The sequence below is a fragment of the Balaenoptera acutorostrata genome, chromosome 12, assembly GCF_949987535.1.
Source record: "Balaenoptera acutorostrata chromosome 12, mBalAcu1.1, whole genome shotgun sequence".
NCBI lineage: Eukaryota > Metazoa > Chordata > Mammalia > Artiodactyla > Balaenopteridae > Balaenoptera > Balaenoptera acutorostrata.
Window position 1 is genome coordinate 93,855,139 of NC_080075.1, and position 21,596 is coordinate 93,876,734.

The 21,596-nt window shown below is 44.5% G+C and overlaps 1 protein-coding gene across 3 annotated transcripts in view; it reads right to left on the reverse strand.

Moving 5' to 3' along the window:
• Positions 1-17,573, reverse strand: part of SNTG2 (syntrophin gamma 2) — a 205,310-nt gene extending 187,737 nt beyond the window's left edge. For all 3 annotated transcript variants that reach the window (XM_057557764.1, XM_057557763.1, XM_057557762.1), the window contains exon 1: positions 17,402-17,573. In XM_057557764.1, coding sequence (XP_057413747.1) covers positions 17,402-17,473 — 72 coding nt within the window. In that variant the 5' untranslated portion in view covers positions 17,474-17,573. The remainder of the gene's footprint in view (positions 1-17,401) is intronic.
• Positions 17,574-21,596: the final 4,023 nt, after the last annotated feature.

A 21,596-nucleotide genomic window follows, 5' to 3' on the forward strand; every position in this document is an offset into this window, starting at 1 on the left:
AAATTAGCAAACTGCAGAATCAGGCAATCAAAGGTTACAGATGTTAAAATTATTAATTGCAGAATATAAAATTAGTACATTTATAGATTTAAACATATAAAAGAAGTTACTGTAAGTGAAACGACAGAATAAAAAATTATCAAAACCAACCAGTTTTGATGACCAGGAAAGTAAAACTAAAGACATTACATGGAATGCAGCACAGAGAGACAGAGAAGTGGGAAAAAAAGACAGTGTGCTGGTTCAGTCCCTTCTAGAAGCAGACACCCACCCAGGGGTCCAGGTACACCTGTGAGGGGTGGGAGGAGTGAGAGCAGGCAGACAGGGCTTGGTGTGAGGTAGGGGTCTGAGGGCTGTGAGGTGAGGGGTGAAGGAAGGAGGGTGGGTAGCATGAGCCTGGGACCCCAGCACAGCTCTCTGAACATCCCAGACAACAGGGCACCTGAGAAAGGTGCCTGTGAGGGGATCCCGCCCCAGGACTCCTGCTGGCGGGGAGGCAGCAAGCCAGGTGCTCTGGAGGGAAGACCTGAGTGCCCACCTCCACGGACAAGCAGAGAGGCCGCAGACAGGGAGGATACTTCAGATCCCATCACATGCAGGTGGAATTCCCCACAAAGAGAACAGGCACTGCGGGGAGGGGCAGAATTCTCAGAGAAAATGCTTGAGGACTGCTCGTAACTAACGCAGACAACACCACGACACTGAAGACTATGAAGAAGAAAAGGTCTTTCAGACACAGAGTGTAAACAGTCACCCGACCAGAATGACAAGTCCACTGATGGCCGAGTTCTGAACAGCAACAGTGAGAGTCAGAGGAAATAACACCTTCAGAATACCAATGAAAAATAAACCAGAACTCTGTAACTTTTTCAGGAAGAGAGTGTGGTAAAATGAGCAATTTTAGTCCTAAATAGACCCTCACCACTGAAACCTCTAGGGATGTTCTTCAGGAAGAACAGGGATCCCAGAAGGAATGCCTGCGATAACAAAGGAAGAGCACAGAGAAAACCACAAGATGTGGGAAGAGCTTGTAGAAAAAGCAGTCCTAAGTCTGACTTTTGAAGTCAGAAAACAAGAGAGCACACATCATGTCAACAGCAGGGCACGAGTGGGTTGGAGCCGATGGGTTTCCATCTCCTGTGGCCTCGAGGGTCTCCTTCCAGGAACCTATTCTCTCCCCTCTCGTCCACCTGGACCTGCTTCTATTGCACCTTCAGCTTTGATGAGCAGTTGCACTGGGTATAAAAGGCGGGACTAACAATGTTTCTTCTTCCGTCAGCACCTTGGAAAGCACCATCCCACTGTCTTCTTCCCTCCACAGTCAGTGGTGAGATGTCAGAATCAGAAAGTGAACCACACAAGCCCAACCTGAAAACATAATTTATTGATGCATTTCTGACAAATGAGAACAAACAGCTTGAGAACTGGCGAGCCTTGTGGGATTTAGAAATCTGGAATTTTCTCCTCATGGGATTATAAACTGTGAGTAAACTTAAGTGCTAACAAGGATTCCTAAGGAACACAGTCAGCTTAGCCAAAGATAAGTGAGCCAGCAAGAAGGATCTGGAAGGGCTGGTGCTGATTTCCACACACAAAAACAGACATTCATCATTAAATCCCTTCTTATGGGAATAGCTGCAAAGCCTCTCTGCTGATACAATAGAATACTGAGCAGAGATTCAACAATACTGACAAACGTGTCTAAAAAGTGTGAAAATTATCATTTTTATAGTGAGAAAATTTTAAATGCAGGACAAAAAGTGCATCTAAAGGATGGTTTTAGCTAATAGGATACATAGTGAAAAAAGGCCAGAAGACGTGTATGAAAAGCTAGGCATACACATATGTCCAGGTCACACTCTTTCTTAGGCTGTTCAATGTTTTACACACTTTCCACACTGAGGCAGGAATATTATGCTACCATTCACACAAATGCCAAAATGTGAAACAAATGTATTTAAACCAAAGGAGGTAATAGAAAGAGCCAGAATCCCACAAGGAAGGACCGGAGAGGGGGCTCAATGCAGCCTCGTCCACATGCTTGCCACGCGGGGCCTCGTGACCCTGCTTCTGGTGTCCAGCTTCATCCCCCGTCACCTCAGTCCTCCCCTCCTCCCTCCAACCCAAGCACAGCCTGAGGCTTTCACAGCCAACATGGTGACACCACTGCGTGCCCGCCCCGTGGGGGCTCTCCCAGCTGAGCCACTGTTTCTCATTTTCCCCAGGACTGGGCTCCTTATTCCAGAACCCGCTGAGCAGACCCCTCTCAAACCTGCCCCTCCTCCTTCCCACCTGTGAAAATGGAAATTACAAATCTAAAAGCATTTTGATTCCACCTGATAAAAGTGACAAGAACCTATAGGTCACAATGGAATTTGAGAAAGCGTAGGAAGGAAATAATTTTAATGCACAAAGCACTTAGAGTTTCAAAGATTTGGGCTGGTCCCCACCTACATCAGGAAGAGAACATACAAGGTACATCACTCTTAGATGCAGCCAAGGTTGTGTATCTTGTCCTGACAGGAAAGCTTTTCAATTTTACTTCCACTCTTTCTTAGCTACCAGCTTTTCCCTCTTCATTCTATTAAGTATTCTGCTACTTAATATAACATACCACGCTATATGTGCTCATATCAAATTAATAGTTAAACTACTTTATCCAATTTAGAAATTAATTTTTTTTTTTTTTTAATAATTAATTTACTTATTTATTTATTTTTGGCTGTGTTGGGTCTTCGTTTCTGTGCGAGGGCTTTCTCTAGTTGCGGCGAGCGGGGGCCACTCTTCATCGCGGTGCGCGGGCCTCTCGCTGTCGCGACCTCTCTTGTTGCGGAGCACAGGCTCCAGACGCGCAGGCTCAGTAGTTGTGGCTCACGGGCTTTGTTGCTCTGCGGCATGTGGGATCTTCCCAGACCAGGGCTCGAACCCGTGTCCCCTGCATTGGCAGGCAGACTCTCAACCACTGCGCCACCAGGGAAGCCCCTAGAAATTAATTTTTTAAATGTGATTAAATCTTATCTAAGCATTGTACTTCCCATTTATATCATTAGTTACTTCTTCCTATTTCATTTTGGTAGTTAGAACAAATCTATTTTATATACAGAGGAAGAGTATGTGAGTGATCATGTCATTATTCATCTTTTATTATCTTTTGTTATTAGCAATTTCAGATTCAGATTTTAATTTCTTAAACCTTAGAGAAATACAATGGTTTTAGGTGAATATTCTTCCAGAATCCTGAATGTCAATTTAGAATGTTTGACCTTATTAACTATATTAACATCAAAATATAAAATACATTTTACTTATATTGCATCTTAAAGTTAAAATTAAAACATTTTGCAAGCTCAAATTAATTTTTTAAATCTCTCTGGATTTTAAATGGACCAATTTCTTTTTAAAATGCCACTGATTTCAATCACAAGAAATTTTAGCTGTAAATCCTGGTTCCCACTGTATTTCAAATCCTAAACACCAACTCAGATAAGTGGCTTTAGAGTTTTTCTCTCAAGTGATTACAGGAAATTCACAAAGCTTCAGTCAGCCCAGCTTCACTAACATGTCACTTCTTTGCAGAATTTAAAAATATGCCACATTTTACATCCAAATCTTGCATTATGTATTCACCAGTTATCACTGCAATGAGATGGAGAGTAAAAGTTAAACAACAAAAATATTTTATTTACAAATAGATATTTAATATATAATAATAAAGGAAACTCTCCAAAAAAATCCATTCCAAATTTATTAAACTGATCTTATAATTTCAAACTGAAATTTGAAAATGTTTGTCTGAATTTGAATTTTTCAGTAAGCTGAAACAAAGATACTTAGAAATACAGTTCTGAGGGAAAAGGAAAAATATTTAAAAACTTTAGTCTTCAAGAATTAATTGAGGAGAGCACCAGAATAGCAACTAAATGCTGAACAATCATCGACAAGAAGACAATGGAACTCACCAAAAAAGATATCCACATCCAAGGACAAAGGAGAAGCCGCAATGAGATGGTAGGAGGGGCGCAATCACGATAAAATCATTTCCCATGACCCCTAGGTAGGTGACTCACAAACTGAAGAACACTTAATACAACAGAGGTCGACCCACCGGAGTGAAGGTTCTGAGCCCCACGTCAGGCTTCCCAACCTGGGGGTCTGGCAACAGGAGGAGGAATTCCTAGAGAATCAGACTTTGAAGGCTAGCAGGATTTGATTGCAGGGCTTCGACAGGACTGGGGGAAACAGAGACTCCACTCTTGGAGGGCACACACAAAGTAGTGTGCACATCGGGACCCAGGGGAAGGAGCAGTGACCCCATAGGACACTGAACCAGACCGACCTGCTAGTGTTGGAGGGTCTCCTGCAGAGGCAGGGGGGTGGCTGTGGCTCACCATGAGGACAAGGACACTGGCAGCAGAAGTTCTGGGAAGTACTCCTTGGCGTGAGCCCTCCCAGACTCCACCATTAGCCCCACTAAAGAGCCAGGTAGGCTCCAGTGCTGGGTCACCTCAGGCCAAACAACCAACAGGGAGGGAACCCAGCCCCACCCATCAGCAGACAAGTGGATTAAAGTTTTACTGAGCTCTGCCCACCAGAGCAACACCCAGCTCTACCCACCACCAGTCCCTCCCATCAGGAAGCTTGCACAAGCCTCTTAGATAGCCTCATCCACCAGAGGGCAGACAGCAGAAGCAAGAAGAACTACAATCCTGCAGCCTGTGGAACAAAAACCACATTCACAGAAAGATAGACAAAATGAAAAGGCAGAGAGCTATGTACCAGAGAAAGGAACAAGATAAAACCCCAGAAAAACAACTAAATGAAGTGGAGATAGGCAACCTTCCAGAAAAAGAACTCAGAATAATGATAGTGAAGATGATCCAGGACCTCGGAAAAAGAATGGAGGCAAAGATGGAGAATATGCAAGAAATGTTTAACAAAGACCTAGAAGAATTAAAGAACAAACACCTAGAAGAATTAAAGAACAAACAAACAGAGATGAACAATACAATAACTGAAATGAAAAATACACTAGATGGAATCAATAGCAGAATAACTGAGGCAGAAGAACAGATAAGGGACCTGGAAGACAGAATGGTGGAATTCACTGCAGTGGAACAGAATAAAGGAAAGAGAAAGAAAAGAAATGAAGACAGCCTAAGAGACCTCTGGGACAACATTAAACACAACAACATTCGCATTATAGGGGTCCCAGAAGGAGAAGAGAGAGAGAAAGGACCCAAGAAAATATTTGAAGAGATTATAGTCAAAAATTTCCCTAACATGGGAAAGGAAACAGCCACCCAAGTCCAGGAAGCACAGAGAGTCTCAGGCAGGATAAACCCAAGGAGAAACACACCAAGACACATAGTAATCAAACTGACAAAAATTAAAGACAAAGAAAAATTATTAAAAGCAACAAGGGACAAACGACAAATAACATACAAGGGAACTCCCATAATGTTAACAGCTGATTTTTCAGCAGAAACTCTACAAGCCAGAAGGATTGGGACAATATATTTAAAGTGATGAAGGAGAAGAACTTGTAACTAAGATTACTCTACCTAGCAAGGACCTCATTCAGATTTGATGGAGAAAGCAAAAGCTTTACAGACAAGCAAAAGCTAAGAGAATTCAGCACCACCAAACCAGCTCTATAACAAATGCTAAAGGAACTTTTCTAAGTAGGAAACACAAGAGAAGAAAAGGACCTACAAAAACAAACCCCAAACAATTAAGAAAATGGTAATAGGAACAAACATATTGAAAACTACCTTAAATGTGAACGGATTAAATGCTCCAACCAAAAGACACAGTCTCTCTAAATGGATACAAAAAGAAGACCCATGTATATGCTGTCTACAAGAGACCCACTTCAGACCTAGGGACACACACAGACTGAAAGTGAGGGGATGGAAAAAGATATTCCATGAAAATGGAAATCAAAAGAAAGCTGGAGTAGCAATACTCATATCACATAAAATAGACTTTAAAATAAAGAATGTTACAAGAGACAAAGAAGGACACTACATAATGATCAAGGGATCAATCCAAGAAGAGGATATAACAATTATAAATATATATGCACGCAACATAGGAGCACCTCAATACATAAGGTAAATGCTAACAGCTATAAAAGAGGAAATCGACAGTAACACAATAATAGTGGGGGACTTTAACACCTCAATTACACCAATGGACAGATCATCCAACCAGAAAATTAATAAGGAAACACAAGCTTTAAATGACACAATAGACCAGATATATTTAATTGATATTTATAGGATATTTCATCTGAAAAGAGCAGATTACACTTTCTTCTCAAGTGCACATGGAACATTCTCCAGGATAGATCATATCTTGGGTCACAAATCTAGCCTTGGTAAATTTAAGAAAACTGAAATCATATCAAGCGGCTTTTCCAAACACAACATTATGAGATTAGAAATCAATTACAGGAAAAAAACATAAAAAACACAAACACATGGAGGCTAAACAGTACATTACTAAATAACCAAGAGATCACTGAAGAAATCAAAGAGGAAATCAAAAAATACCTAGAGACAAATGACAATGAAAACATGATGATCCAAAACCTATGGGATGCAGCAAAAGCAGTTCTAAGAGGGAAGTTTATAGTAATGCAATCCTACCTCAAGAAACAAGAAAAATCTCAAATAAACAATCTAACCTTACACCTAAAGGAACTAGAGAAAGAAGAACAAACAAAACCCAAAGTTAGTAGAAGGAAAGAAAACATAAAGATCAGAGCAGAAATAAATGAAATAGAAACAAAACAAGAGCAAATATCAGTGAAACTAAAAGCTGGTTCTTTGAGAAGATAAACAAAATTGATAAACCTTTAGCCAGACTCACCAAGAAAAAGACGGAGAGGACTCAAATTAATAGAATTAAAAATAAAAAAGGAGAAGTTACAACAGACATTGCAGAAATACAAAGGATCTTAAGACACTACTACAAGCAACTCTATGCCAGTAAAATGGACAACCTGGAAGAAATGGACAAATTCTTAGAAAGGTGTAACTTTCCAAGACTGAACCAGGAAGAAATAGAAAATATGAACAGACCAATCACAAGTAATGAAACTGAAACTGTGATTAAAAGCAAAAGTCCAGGACCAGATGTCTTCACAGGTGAATTCTATCAAACATTTAGAGAACAGCTAACACCCATCCTTCTCAAACTCTTCCAAAAAATTGCAGAGGAAGGAACACTCCCAAACTCATTCTACGAGACCACCATCACCCTGATACCAAAACCAGACAAAGATACTACAAAAAAAGAAAATTACAGACCAATATCACTGATGAATATAGATGCAAAAATCCTCAATAAAATACTAGCAAACAGAATCCAACAACACATTAAAAGGATCATACACCATGATAAAGTGGGATTTATCCCAGGAATGCAAGAATTCTTCAATATATGCATATCATTCAGTGTGATAAACCATACTAACAAATTGAAGAATAAAAACCATATGATCGTCTCAATAGATGCAGAAAAAGCTTTTGACAGAATTCAAAACCCATTTATGATAAAAATCCTCCAGAAAGTGGGCATAGAGGGAACCTACCTCAACATAATAAAGGCCATACACGACAAACCCACAGAAAACATCATTCTCAGTGGTGAAAAACTGAAACCATTTCCTCTAAGATCAGGAACAAGACAAGGATGTCCACTCTTGCCACTCCTATTCAACATAGTTTTGCAAAAAACTATGTAAATAGTGCTGTCAGGTAGTGCTTCTTCTTTGGAAGAAGAAAAAGAAATAAAAGGAATATAAACTGAAAAGAAGAAGTAAAACTGTCACTGTTTGCAGATAACATGATACTATACATAGAGAATCCTAAAGATGCCACCAGAAAACTACTAGAGCTAATCAATGAATTTGGTAAAGTTGCAGGATACAAAATTAATGCACAGAAATCTCTTGCATTCCTATACACTAATGATGAAAAATCTGAAAGAGAAATTATGGAAACACTCCCATTTACCATTGCAACAAAAAGAATAAAATACCTAGGAATAAACCTACCTAGGGAGACAAAAGATCTGTATGCAGAAAACTATAAGACACTGATGAAAGAAATTAAAGATGATACCAACAGATGGAGAGATATACCATGTTCTTGGATTGGGAGAATCAACATTGTGAAAATGAGTATACTACCCAAAGCAATCTACAGATTCAATGCAATCCCTATCAAATTACCAATGGCATTTTTTACGGAGCTAGAACAAATCATCTTAAAATTTGTATGGAGACACAAAAGACCCCGAATAGCCAAAGCAGTCTTGAGGCAAAAAAATGGAGCTGGAGGAATCAGACTCCCTGACTTCAGACTCTACTACAAAGCTACAGTAATCAAGACAATATGGTACTGGCACAAAAACAGGAACATAGATCAATGGAACACGATAGAAAGCCCAGAGATTAACCCACGCACCTATGGTCAACTAATCTATGACAAAGGAGGCAAGGATATACAATGGAGAAAAGACAGCCTCTTCAATAAGTGGTGCTGGAAAAACTGGACAGCTACATGTAAAAGAATGAAATTAGAACACTCCCTAGCACCATACACAAAAATAAACTCAAAATGGATTAAACACCTAAAAGTAAGACCAGACACTATAAAACTCTTTGAGGAAAACATAGGAAGAACACTCTTTGACATAAATCACAGCAAGATCTTTTTTGACCCACCTCCTAGAGGAATGAAATAGAAACAAAAATAAACAAATGGGACCTAATGAAACTTAAAAGCTTTTGCACAGCAAAGGAAACTATAAACAAGATGAAAAGACAACTCTCAGAATGGGAGAAAATATTTGCAAATGAATCAATGGACAAAGGATTAATCTCTAAAATATATAAACAGCTCATGCAGCTCAATATTAAACAAAACAAACAACCCAATCAAAAAATGGGCAGAAGACCTAAATAGACATCTCTCCAAAGAAGACATACAGATGGCCAAGAGGCACATGAAAAGCTGCTCAACATCATTAATTATTAAAGAAATGCAAATCAAAACTACAATGAGGTATCACCTCACACTGTTCAGAATGACCATCATCAAAAAATCTACTAACAGTAAATGCTGGAGAGGGTGTGGAGAAAAGGGAACCCTCTTGCAGTGTTGGTGGGAATGTAAATTGATACAGCCACTATGGAGAACAGTATGGAGGTTCCTTAAAAAGCTAAAAATAGAATTACCATATGACTCAGCAATCCCACTACTGGGCATATACCCAGAGAAAACCGTAATTCAAAAAGACACATGCACTCCAATGTTGATTGCAGCACTATTTATAACAGCCAGGTCATGGAAGCAACCTAAGTGCCCATCGACAGACAAATGGATAAAGAAGATGTGGTACATATACGCAATGGAATGTTACTCAGCCATAAAAAGAAACGAAATTGAGTTATTTGTAGAGATGTGGATGGACCTATAGACTGTCATACTGAGTGAAGTAAGTCAGAAAGAGAAAAACAAATATCGTATATTAACGCATATTTGTGGAATCTAGAAACATGGTACAGATGAACCAGTTTGCAAGGCAGAAATAGAGACACAAATATAGAGAACAAACATACGGACACCAAGGAGGGAAAGCGGAGGCAGGGTGGTGGTGGTGTTGGGATGAATTGGGAGATTAGGAATGACTTATATACACTAATATGTATAATATAGATAACTAATAAGAGCAAATGATTTTTCCAAATGTGCTATAACATACACACACACACACATGCATGCACACACTGTCTCCTGTTTGTAATCAATTATATCCCACCTGGATCTTTTGTTATTAATCCCCCTCAAAAAAAAGAATTAAATGATAGTCATTATTCTAGAGATATGAGTATCCTCCCTATTTTTCTCCCGACCTTACAGGTGAGTCACAGAGAAGTTGGTACCTGCTCACCGTCACACAGAGCCACCTGAAAGCATCCAGGCCCCAGACTCTGGGGTCACAGAGCCAGGGTACAACCGGGCAGCTGATGGTTCAGGCAGCCTCCCGAGACGCCAAGCTGAGCACTTATGATTAACACACACAATATTCTCTGAAGGTCGTGTCTCTCTCCCTCACAACAGCCATAAACATCTGCGATCATGTTTTCCGTGTGTCACTCTTTTCCTGTGCACACAGCCACAGCCGTACCCCCAGTGACAAGCAGCAGTCACCACTCGGGGCAGGAAGGAAGCACCTGTCGCCCGCCACTCGTGCCCCCCTGCCCCGCCCCAAAGCCTGCGCTTCCAGAATCTACCTCCTCTAGTGGTCATGGGTGGGGGGAGCTGGGGGGTGCTCGCCGGCATGCACCTTGTGTCTGGACCCCTTCTGTCCTGCTTTGTCCTCTCAGCTCCCAACACAGCTCCTAACAGGTGCTCAGACTTTGCTCTGTTAATGATGTACACGCATAAATGGTGTGCACGCAGGTGCAGGTATGTACACATCTGTAACCACAAAGCACTTTTCCAAATGACATTTAATTTTACCTTCATAAAGTCCTGACCCCTTCAGGAAAAGCCTCAAGGCTGTGAAAAAGGCCAGCTTGGCGCCACTTCTCCTGGCTGCCCTCCCCGGCAGGAAGGCAGTGAAACCTCTGGCGTTTCTAATGCCACAAATGCAGAAGCTGCTACTTGTCTACCTTGTCACACAAGCCATGACAGCTTGGATCTATCACCAAGACGACAGGACGTGCACTGCCTACGCCGAGCCCACACACCTTCCCCAAAGCACCGCTGCCGCCTCACGGGGTCCGAGTGTCCCCAGGTTTACAGATGAGGAGTAATTTCATACTCCTCAGCACATAACAAAAACTTAAGATAATTATAATGTGAAGAGTCAACTAATGGAGCCATTTGGTAAAGTATAATTATCTGAAGAGAAATCATTAAGGATAATATTCAGCAGGATAGAGATGAGAAGAGAATATGGTATATTTTACCATTAACAGTTATGCTGATTTGTAAAATTGATATCAAAATGCAGCTATTATAAAAATATAAAGGCACAATTTTATTCAAACCCGAAATAGCTAATCAGGGCTTCCCTGGTGGCGCAGTGGTTAAGAATCCACCTGCCAATGCAGGGGACACGGGTTCGAGCCCTGGTCCAGGAAGACGCCACATGCCGCGGGGCAACTAAGCCTGTGCGCCACAACTACTGAGCCTGCGCTCTAGTGCCCACAAGCCACAACTACTGAGCCCCCGTGCCACAACTACTGAAGCCCGCACGCCTAGAACCTGTGCTCTGCAACAAGAGAAGCCACCGCAATGAGAAGCCCACGTGCAGCAACGAAGACCCAATGCAGCCTAAAATAAATAAATAAATAAATAAATTTACAAAATAGCTAATCATAAATATAAATTCTCAGTACAAAAGCCAGAAACAGAACTTCCTCCCTCTTACAGCATGGCATACCATTAATTCAGATAAATACTTATGATTCAACAGTGCGTATCAGCTGTTACGTACCAGGCGTGTAATTTATTCACCCAGTCTTGCGTCTCTTTCTGAAAGAAAGGGGAACTTCCCCCCTCACTCACAAGCAGCCTCACTGGCAAAGCTGCAATCATGCCATTTCCAAAGGCAATCATTGACTTAGATTGGTCCATATTTACACCTGAGGGTGGGATGAGGCCCATAAAACATACGGGCACCAGATACCCAGACAAATGTGGGTTCTGAAAGCAGGAGAGAAGGGGCGCGGCTGTGACTGGGAATGAGCAGGGCTGATGGAGGCTGGGACAGAGGCCAGGGACGCGGTCAACGTCCAGGGAGAGACGAGAGCGTGAGCAAAGGCCCTGAGGCGGCCTCAAGGGCACGAGCACATCAGACAGAGACATGAGCTGGCTGGGTGGTGCTGCCGCTGTCTGACATATAAACACAGAGAGAGAGCGGGGTTTCGGGATTAAGATTAGGCGGAGGATCTTGGAAGTGTTAACTGAACAGCCAAGCGGGGCTCACCGTGTTGGGCATCAGTGGGTTAACCAGACGCGGGTGAGGCCACCTGGAAACATACAGCGAGAAAAGAACCTACAGCAGAAGGTCTGTACACCGCACTCTGAAAGGCAGAGCAGAGGACCAGGTCCCCAAAGAGCCGGAGACGGAAGGAGGAAAAGCAGAGGGTCGGGGAGGGAGGCGTGCCAGGTGAGCCGTCAGCAGCTCAAACCCCTTGGAGATGAAGCCAGAGGGGCAGCAGGTCTGGGGACACGGTGGCCTAAGTGTTGCAGGGACAGAGGTGAAGATGGTCAGCTGGGGGCAGGGACCACGAAGGGACAGCTCCCTGGGCAACACACTCGGAGGGAAAGAGTCAGGGAGGTGGGTTCAGCTCCCCTTCCACCTCTTGGATTCTGACTTAGCAAGGGAAGCTGGTCTCCCTTTAAAGAAGACCCAACGGCCACCGCACTTAGTTTCTGAAAGTCGTGTCATGCAAAATGTGTGCGAACATTGTCAAATGTGACATTTATTGTCAATAGAAAATGTTGTAATTCCTGATAGGAATAATTGGCAGTTATGTCACACTTTATAAATACAGATTATTCTCCTAAACACTAGCTCAATGAACAAAAATGTCCTAATGTAGAATCTGGGTGCATCCATGTGGTTATATTCTTACTGATATTAATTCATAAAACAGACAATAAAATATACACCTGCTGAGAGCACTCACATTCATTCTAGAAATGGAATTGGATTCTTACAATGATTTGTCATTCAAACTACTTCAATTAAAATACAAATAATTACGGTTACTTCTCTTTTACTCAACGCTTAAATGCAATTACCACTCACTGGAAGGGGAGGGGAGTCAGCCTTCAACTAAAATCAGCACGAGAAATAAAATAGTATGAATGCTAATAACACCATGAGATTTACAATACTGAACCTTACCACTTATATGATCGTATTTATAATAGTACAATTCAGAGCCATAGTGCAATGGTATTCATCCAAATTTCAAATGAATTTTGGTGCCTATCAAAACTAGAATTGCTGTCAAATGTCAACAGTTTAGAGTCAGCTTTATTCACTCAGAATAATAAGTGTGACTGTAAATAACCTGCAGACAGTGTTGAGTGCAAAGCGCTGAGACTCAGCCGCTCTGGAAACTCTCACAAGGTCATCGCCGGTGCCAGGGCTCCACGGCAGGGCAGCTCGGCGCCCACACGTAACTGGCCTTTTCTAACTGTTTCCAACAGGGCCTGCTGAGCGGTCCGCTAAGCAAGCTAAGGGGCACATTCACTTTTTAAAAGTCCTACTTCCTTGCTTAATTAAAACATAGCTAGTTAACAATATTTATGGATGTAAAACTACAGCCTCCGTAGAAAACAGAAACTGTCTCACCAACAATTTCAACTGAGAAATCACAACAGCATAACATTCGCCACACTTTTTCAACAGCCTTGAAGATGAAACGCAAGAGAGGAAGGAGGTGAGGCCGCGGGGAGGCCGGAGGGCGGGCGTCCAGGGCGCCGAGCCTCCGCTGCTCAGCGCAGGATGAGTGGGGACCTCGGTGGCCTGGGGGAAACTGACATCCAGTGTTCCCTGAAAACAAGCCCAAAGCTCTCCAAAGGTACAATCTGAATGACAACATGCAGTGACCAGCTGATACTAAGGAAAAGCACACGCCAGTCTAAACACAAATACTTTTTTCCACGAAATTCACATGCACTTTTCCCCCAAAAGCATTTCTTGAACCTGCCTTGGTACATTGCAGAAAATACAGGTAGATTCTAATTAGCGAGTTTCTGAGGATGTCGGAATCAGGTCAGAAGTGACTCAGAACCCAGACCACAGGTTCTGTGGGCGAGGGGGAGGCAGGGGACACACGGTTCCCCGTCCGCGTCCCGCCTGCAGCGGCCACCCATCACCCGTGTCCACGTGCCTCAGAGCGAGTGTCTGCTCCGAGAAGGACAGCGCGGGGGCCTGGGGTACAGAGACGGACCTCACGTGCCCGACGCCACCTGCTTCCTGTGGTGGCAGGTGAGCTGCTCTCATAATTCTGCAGCTGGGGTACCCGTGTGACAGAGAGGGAACCGGGCTATAAACTCACTGACACGAGCTCCCTCCCTCCACCCAGCGATAAAGCAGCTCAACGTCTCCGTCTGCCACTCACTCCCTTGACCGAACTCACATCAGTGCTGCCCTCTTGTCACCCTTCTTAAGGGTGTCTCCTGGGACATCTAGGGACATGGAACTAAATTAACGTTGAAATTTAAAAAGCCACATTTATGTTTATGTAGCTATACAGACACGTAGATATAAAAGGTCGCTGTTCTACACATGTTTGGTGAAATACGGCAATTTTTACATCTGGTATTTTCAATAAATAAGCATACTTTTTAAACTTGGATCTTGGAAACCTATCCAAGATAGGAAACCTATCTCCTGGTAAAATCAGGTAATTCCCCATCTTAAAATATGTGAATCTTGCTTATGACATCATAGAGATCATCAGAAATTCTACACTTGAAATCAAAGATGAGTCAGCAAGGATGAGAAACACGTGACAAAAGCCTAGAACAAACGGACATCCTTCCCCAGAGGTTACCTGTTTCCTTTAGCTCCCGCGATAACTCACATCTCTAACTAGATGACGAAGCGGTGACATTCCTAGATGCACACTTTAAATGACCTGACATGCTCTCACCTTCCAGTCGCCAAGCTCTCCGTGAGAACTCACATATGACTGGCTCTCCCAGGCTTCCAGCCCCTCGACTGAAGCAGTGATGTTAATTAAAAACAGAAAATTGCGTTCAGCACAAACCAACAGCAGTGTTTGAACAGGAAAGCAGGACACCTTTACACACTGCACTGGCGGTTCTCCACCCAGGGGTTTAACCACAGGGACACAGGAGACTCAGGGACACAGGTATATGAACTGGCTCAACTTAGGGAATATATGTAACAGGGTACGGCTACCTAAAACGAAAGAGAAAAAGAAGTTCCAATCCTGAGCAAGAGACATTCAAATGTGGCCAAATTCTCGTGATTCAAACCAGCAGTCATAAAGAAGATGTCGTTTTCTGACTTCAAAAAAAAATGTTTACAACTAGAAATATAACGGGTTTGAAACGACTTTCTTGTATGTCATCATTTTTCTAATTAGAAGCACTAACTTCTCCTTCTTAACTGAAATGATTAAATAACTATGTAAACTCAATGATGTTATGGACAGTTACTGATAAGAAAAGCAGCAAATCTGCATGCTTGTCTAGACTCCGAGGATTCAAGTGAAAAATTTATGGCCATCAGAGGTCCACAGTGCAAAGATGTTTAGGGCCATTTTCCAGCCAAGGTTCCAGCCATGATTGTGAGCTATGAATGTTCCTGTTTTAAAAGACACATGTGTAGACAGAACAGTTAACAGATTTGCTATAAATGAGCAAGAATCTGAGCTCTGCTGTAGGCTGGAGCACGCAGCATCTGAGCACACCTGATTACTTAGGACACCGGAGGGACCATTCCTGCTATTACGGGATCCGTGTTACTATTCCAACACTTGTCCTTTGGTGCTGACAGAACTTCCTGGCTGGAACACAATCATGGCTGGAACCTTGGCTGGAAAATGGCCCTAAACATCTTTGCACTGTGGACCTCTGATGGCCATAAATTTTTCACTTGAATCCTTGGAACCTAGACAAGCATGCAGGTTTGCTGCTTTTCTTATCAGTAACTGTCCATAACATCATTGAGTTTACATAGTTATTTAATCATTTCAGTTAAGAAGGAGAACTTAGTGCTTCTAATTAGAAAAATGATGACATACAAGAAAGTCGTTTCAAACCCAGTATGAGGCACATAGGATGCATCTTAGAATCAAGGTTCTTATTACAAATAAGCACTAATTACAGCCTCAGTAAATGGGGTATGGACCCCTTTCTGAGCCCCCAATTTAGCGTCTTAATGGAGTCAACATTTAGCACCCTGGAGAGTACTTATTTGAGAACCTGCAGTTGACATATTTTTTAAAAACTTAAGTTATTGCCAATAACTCGTCCACGGGGTCAATTATGCAGTATCATCAATCCACTTGGTTCTTCCACTATAATTACGGTGGTTACACACAGGACGGCTGCAAGAACACCTCAAGCAGATGCGCAGCTCCTAACCAGCGAGCGCATGGCCGCAAGACTCCAGGCAGTGACAGAACTCCCAGCCTCTCTTTCTTAAGCAGTTGACTTCCGATTACCCCAAGCACGTCTTCCCGGTTTAAAGAAAACTACTCCGTGACAAAGTACTTTACACAATCAGCACGGAACTTCACATGAAATTTAATTTCAAGATTTTGTGGAAACACCCCAGAATTGTATAACTTGATGGAAGAAGCAACTGTCTCTACATAAGCTTTTTTTTTTTTTTTTTTTTTTAAGAAAATCATACAGTCATTAGTACTGCCCTGGTTTAGAAGCATCCTGACACACAGGAATTTATAAAAGCCTTCAACCCATAGTCTCCGAAACATTTCTCGGTTATCCTGAAAAGGACTGCTAGACACACGCCGGTTTTTATTGTCGCTCCCGGGCTTAGGGAGTCTGTGGGGACAAACCCGAAGGGAGGCGGTTCCAGCCGGATTAGTCAATCAGTCGGGGAGGCTCGGCTGCGGTTCCTCAACTGTTTCCAGAACACTCGGTTATGCTGGGGGTGGCGACGCGAAGGCTTCCAAGAACTTTTCGTTTTTGACTGAGCCACATTTCTGTTTTCCCCCAACAGTTAAGTTATTTAGAAGTAAGAGGGTGGAGGGGGGTCGTCTGGGGCAGGGATAAGAAGCGATGTCACACAGACACGCACGCACGAATCGGTATCACGAACTGGGCGTCCAGAGCTGAGCTGTCCCCTAAGCAGCGGGGCGCTCGGCCGGGGGGGACCCCAGCACCGGGCAGAGGCCCCCCCAAGACGGAGAGGAGCTCAGGAGGACGCCCGCCGGGGCCCCCGAGTCCAGGAGCCGCTTGCAGGGAGACAGGAGGGGCGAACCCCGAACCCCCAACCCTGGAGAACCTGGTTCCCACGGGCCACGGAGCCGCTGCACCTTCACGACGGGGAAAGGCAGACCCTACAAGTTTCCGTCTGGGATGCTGGGCCGGGAGGACGGAGAGTCAGGGGGTCTGCGCCCGCCCGCCTGCCCGCACGAGCCGCCCCGGGAGATGGAGATGGGGACGCAAGAGGGAAGGGGGCGCCGGGTGAGGAGGGGGCGGAGGATGAGGAGGGGGCACGAGGAGGGAAGACGGGGCGCGGAGGAGAGACAGGGGCGCTGGGAAGGGGAGGGCCTGGAGGGAGAAAGGGGTGCAGAGGGGAAGGGGGCGCAGGCAGAGGAGGGGCGCGCGCAGAAAAGACGGCCGGGAGGGCCGGCACTCACCCTCGCGGGCACTAGCAGGCGGCCGGGGCGCCCGCGGGGGGCAGCCGGGGGGAAGGGTCCCTCGGCGCTCATCGCCGCCCACTCGGCGGGACCAGCGCTCCGGGCCGCGCGAGCTCAGCGCCGAGGCCCCGCGCGAGCCTCCTAGAGCCCCGCGGACGCCACGTCCGCGCCCCTCTGCGCTCCGGCGCCGCTCGGGCTCGGCTCGGGCTCCGCGGGCAGCTGCGGGAGGAGCCGAGCACCGCCCACCGCCCGTGAGCACCGCCCACCGCCCTGAGCGCCGCCCACCGCCCGTGACCACCGCCCACCGTCCTGAGCGCCGCCCACCGCCCGTGAGCACCGCCCACCGCCCATGACCGCCGCCCACGCGACGCGCCGGGAGAGGAGGGGCGCGCGGCTGCCGAGGGGCGGGACGCGTCCCGGGCTGCGCGCTCCGGGGGAGAGCGGGAGAGGTGACACCCTCTGGGGGCTGCCGCTCCCCCGGGCCGGGGTCGAGCGCTCCTCCCGCTCGGCGGCCCCTCCCCGCCCCTGCTCCCCGGTGGATCTGACCTGGGGCGTCCCCCCGTCCGCAGTCGGGTGCCTGCGGGCCTTCCCCGCCCTCGGAGGGTCGCAGGGCAGCTGCCTGCCGGGGTCTCCCCGTCACGTGGAGCTGGTGCTGGACCCTGGGGACTGTCCAGAAGAGGAAAGGACGCCTCTCGCGCCCGCGCGCCCCACCCGCGCCCCGGGCTGGCGGCTCGGCGGCGCCCGTGTCCTCGCTGCGGACCCGGGGACGCCCCGGGGCGCGGGGCTGGGCGCACCTCCGGGCAGTGGGGCAGCAGCCGGTCGGCGAGTCCCTTGCTCTCTCAGGACAGTATCGGGCTGCGTAGACTCAAGTCATCCTCGTTCAGGCGTAAATGAAAGTTTGGCATAAATCTCAGGAAAACACACACCCGCCCCAAGCTACCAACCTTTACGAAGGGCGTGGGTTTTCCTCCCTTTCCACATCCCGCGTCTCCGGGTCCCGCAAACCCTCAGGGGCGCAGACGCGCGCGGCCTTTCATCTGCGGAAGCCCGTTCGCTGTCCTTCCGAGGCGGGAAAGCGCGAAGGCCGAGGTGGCAGCACCCGCGTGACCCGTCTCTGCGAGTGGGACGCCTGACGCATGGCGGGCAAGTGGCGGTGGAACAGACACGAGAGACGCTGCTCCTTCTGACGGCAACCTGGTTTTTTCGAGCTTTATCGGGAAATAATGGATGGATAACAGTGTGTAAATTTAAGGTGTACAGAGTGTTGACTTGATACACTTATACCGCCGTGTGATTACCACCCTCCGTTAGCTGACCTTCACCAGGTCACATAATTACCATTTCTTTTCAGAAGTGGGAAAATATTCAGAGCAACTTTCAAGTGTATAATACAGTCTTGATAACTATAATCACCATGCCGTACATTAGACCCCCAGAATGTATTCATCTTATAACTGGACAGTTTGTACCCTCTGATCAACATCTTTGCAGACCCCATCTCCCCAGCCCCTGGTACCCACCCATCTACTCTGTTTCTCTGCGTTGGGCTTTCTTAGATTCCATATTTAAGTGAGATCATACAGCATGTGTCTTCCTCTGACTTAACGGAATGCCCTCAAAGTCCATCCATGTGGTTGCAAAATGGCAAGATTTCCTCTTTCTGGTGGCTGAATAATATTCATTATATGTACATATAATATACATACATATACACATAGGCACATATATATCACATATATACATATATATCTGACATATATCACAATACATATACATACACACAGGCACACACCCCCCACGTCTTCCTTATCCATTCATCCGTTGCTGGACACTTGGGTTGTTTCCATGTCTTGGCTATTGTGAATAATGTTGCAATAAACATGGGAGTTCATATACCTTTTCAATACCCTGTTTTCCTTTGGTTATACACCCAGAAGTGTGATTGCTGGGTATAATAATAATTTTATTTATTTTTCGAGGTACTTCCATACTGCTTTCTCCATCTTCCTATGAGCAGAAAACTAGTGTGTGTTTTTATTTTTTTTATTTATTTTTTTCAAACTGAGGGTTTTTTTAAATTTATTTTATTTATTTATCTTTGGCTGTGTCAGGTCTTCGTTGCTGTGTGTGGGCTTTCTCTAGCTGTGGCGAGCAGGGCTACTCTTCATTGTGGTGTGCAGGCTTCTCATTGCGGTGGCCTCTCTTGTTGTGGAGCATGGGTTCTAGGTGTGTGGGCTTCAGTAGTTGCAGGACCTGGGCTCAGTAGTTGTGGCTCATGGGCTCTAGAGCACAGGCTCAGTAGTTGTGGTGCATGGGCTTAGTTGCTCCGTGGCATGTGGAATCTTCCCGGACCAAGGCTCGAACCCGTGTCCCCTGCATTGGCAGGTGGATTCTTAACCACTGTGCCACCAGGGAAGCTCCTTGTGTGTGTTTTTAAAACCATATTTGCTACAAAAGAAGTGTGTTTGCATACGCCATAATTTCTCGATGTTGTCTAAACTAGAAATTCATTAAAGAGTAAAAAAACTAATAATTATTTAAGAAAAAGAGCATCACATGATCATTACCATATTTCTATTTTTAAACCTGATATTAATATGAATTACAACTAACAGTCACAAGAACTACATTGTAGAGCAGGTATCACTTTTTCCCAGTCTTCAGATAATAAATTTTACTGCTAAATTAATATTGTTTTGGAAATTTGTTAATATTTGTGTGCTAAGGAGTTGAAGTGAGTACTGTTTTTGAGACTTTTTTGGAAAAAGTGACATTTCACATTAAAAAGGATGGTGTGATATAATCGACACTAACATGCTACTCAAAGAACGGGAAGGGAAGGAGGGAGGGAGGGAGGAAGGGAAGAGAAGAAGGAGAAAGGAGAGAAAGATTCAACAGCAGTGGAGGGGGTTTCCTGTAGGAAACCTCGCCCAGGGGAGCCATGGCTGTTGGGGGCCCTTGAGAATCGGCCCATCCTTGGAGGACTCAGAAACTGACCAGGGCTATAGCACCAGGGTCCTGGGGCCTGTGCAACTGCAGGATAACGCAAGGGCTCTTAAGTCACGGTCCAAGAGTGGGTTTTAGGCAGGTGATCAGTGAATGCCTATAACTGTATGTAAATATTTATATCTTTTACCGCTTTTAATAGTCAATATTTTTTTCAATCATTCACACATTCAACAACAATTGATTGCTGACCGATGTCTAGATGCCTTAGTAGATATTGGGGATGTGATGAATGTAAGAACACCAGGTCCTCACGGAGCTCAGAGTCTAGTGGGTCGCAGACGTAAAATTACTGCCTCCCTTATTTGATGAATTACAGACATTTTATTACCCATGTAATAAAAATGTCCTTCCCAAATCAGGTTCTTAGCAAACGTGTTAAATATCTTTGAGAATGTATGAGTGAACTCAAAACTGATTATGTCACTGTATCCTTACCTGAGTAAGAATATTTGGAGAAGATATTAAATATATCCAGTAGGCACTGTAATATTCAAATATGTACCTGAATTTTTAGAATGGTCTCCAAATAGAAATAAACCATGAATATATTTAGTTTTGACTCATAACCAAGTCCCAAATCTTATTTTCAGTTATATAAGTGTACAGAGGCTCTGAGGAGAGAATTCGTTTCTGAACACAAAGATACTTTGATTCTCATAGGCTTAAGAAAAATGAATAGAAATTTGAGCAACATGATACGATTCTCCTCAACTTTTGCTGTGACAAAAACAATTATGAGGATAATTTCTCATTTAATACTTTCTTTTTCTTAATAAGTACATTAGAAATGTACAAAGTGTATGAATTTTGAAAAGTTTGAATTTCTGATTTATTTACTTTTTCTTGCAGAAAATTGCTTGCAATCTACAGGTTTTTTTTTTTTTTATAAGAAAGTGCTTTAGTAAAACACCCACCTACAACCAAGAATATGGGATTCTACTGTTTCATAATTTAATAAGATAATCATTCATTTACCTCCTTCCTTATTTATTCAAAAATGTGCGCTGGACTTGTGTTATGTATCAGGCTTGTGCTACACGGGACAAACACGATGGTGACACAGACCACATGCTCCGGTCCAGTGTGCAGAATACAACACAGGAAGCGTAAGCAGAAACAGCGGGGGGAGCCAAGGGGTTTGGCATTAGTTGGCAAGTGAGTACGGGATGCCCGAGATTCTGTCCAG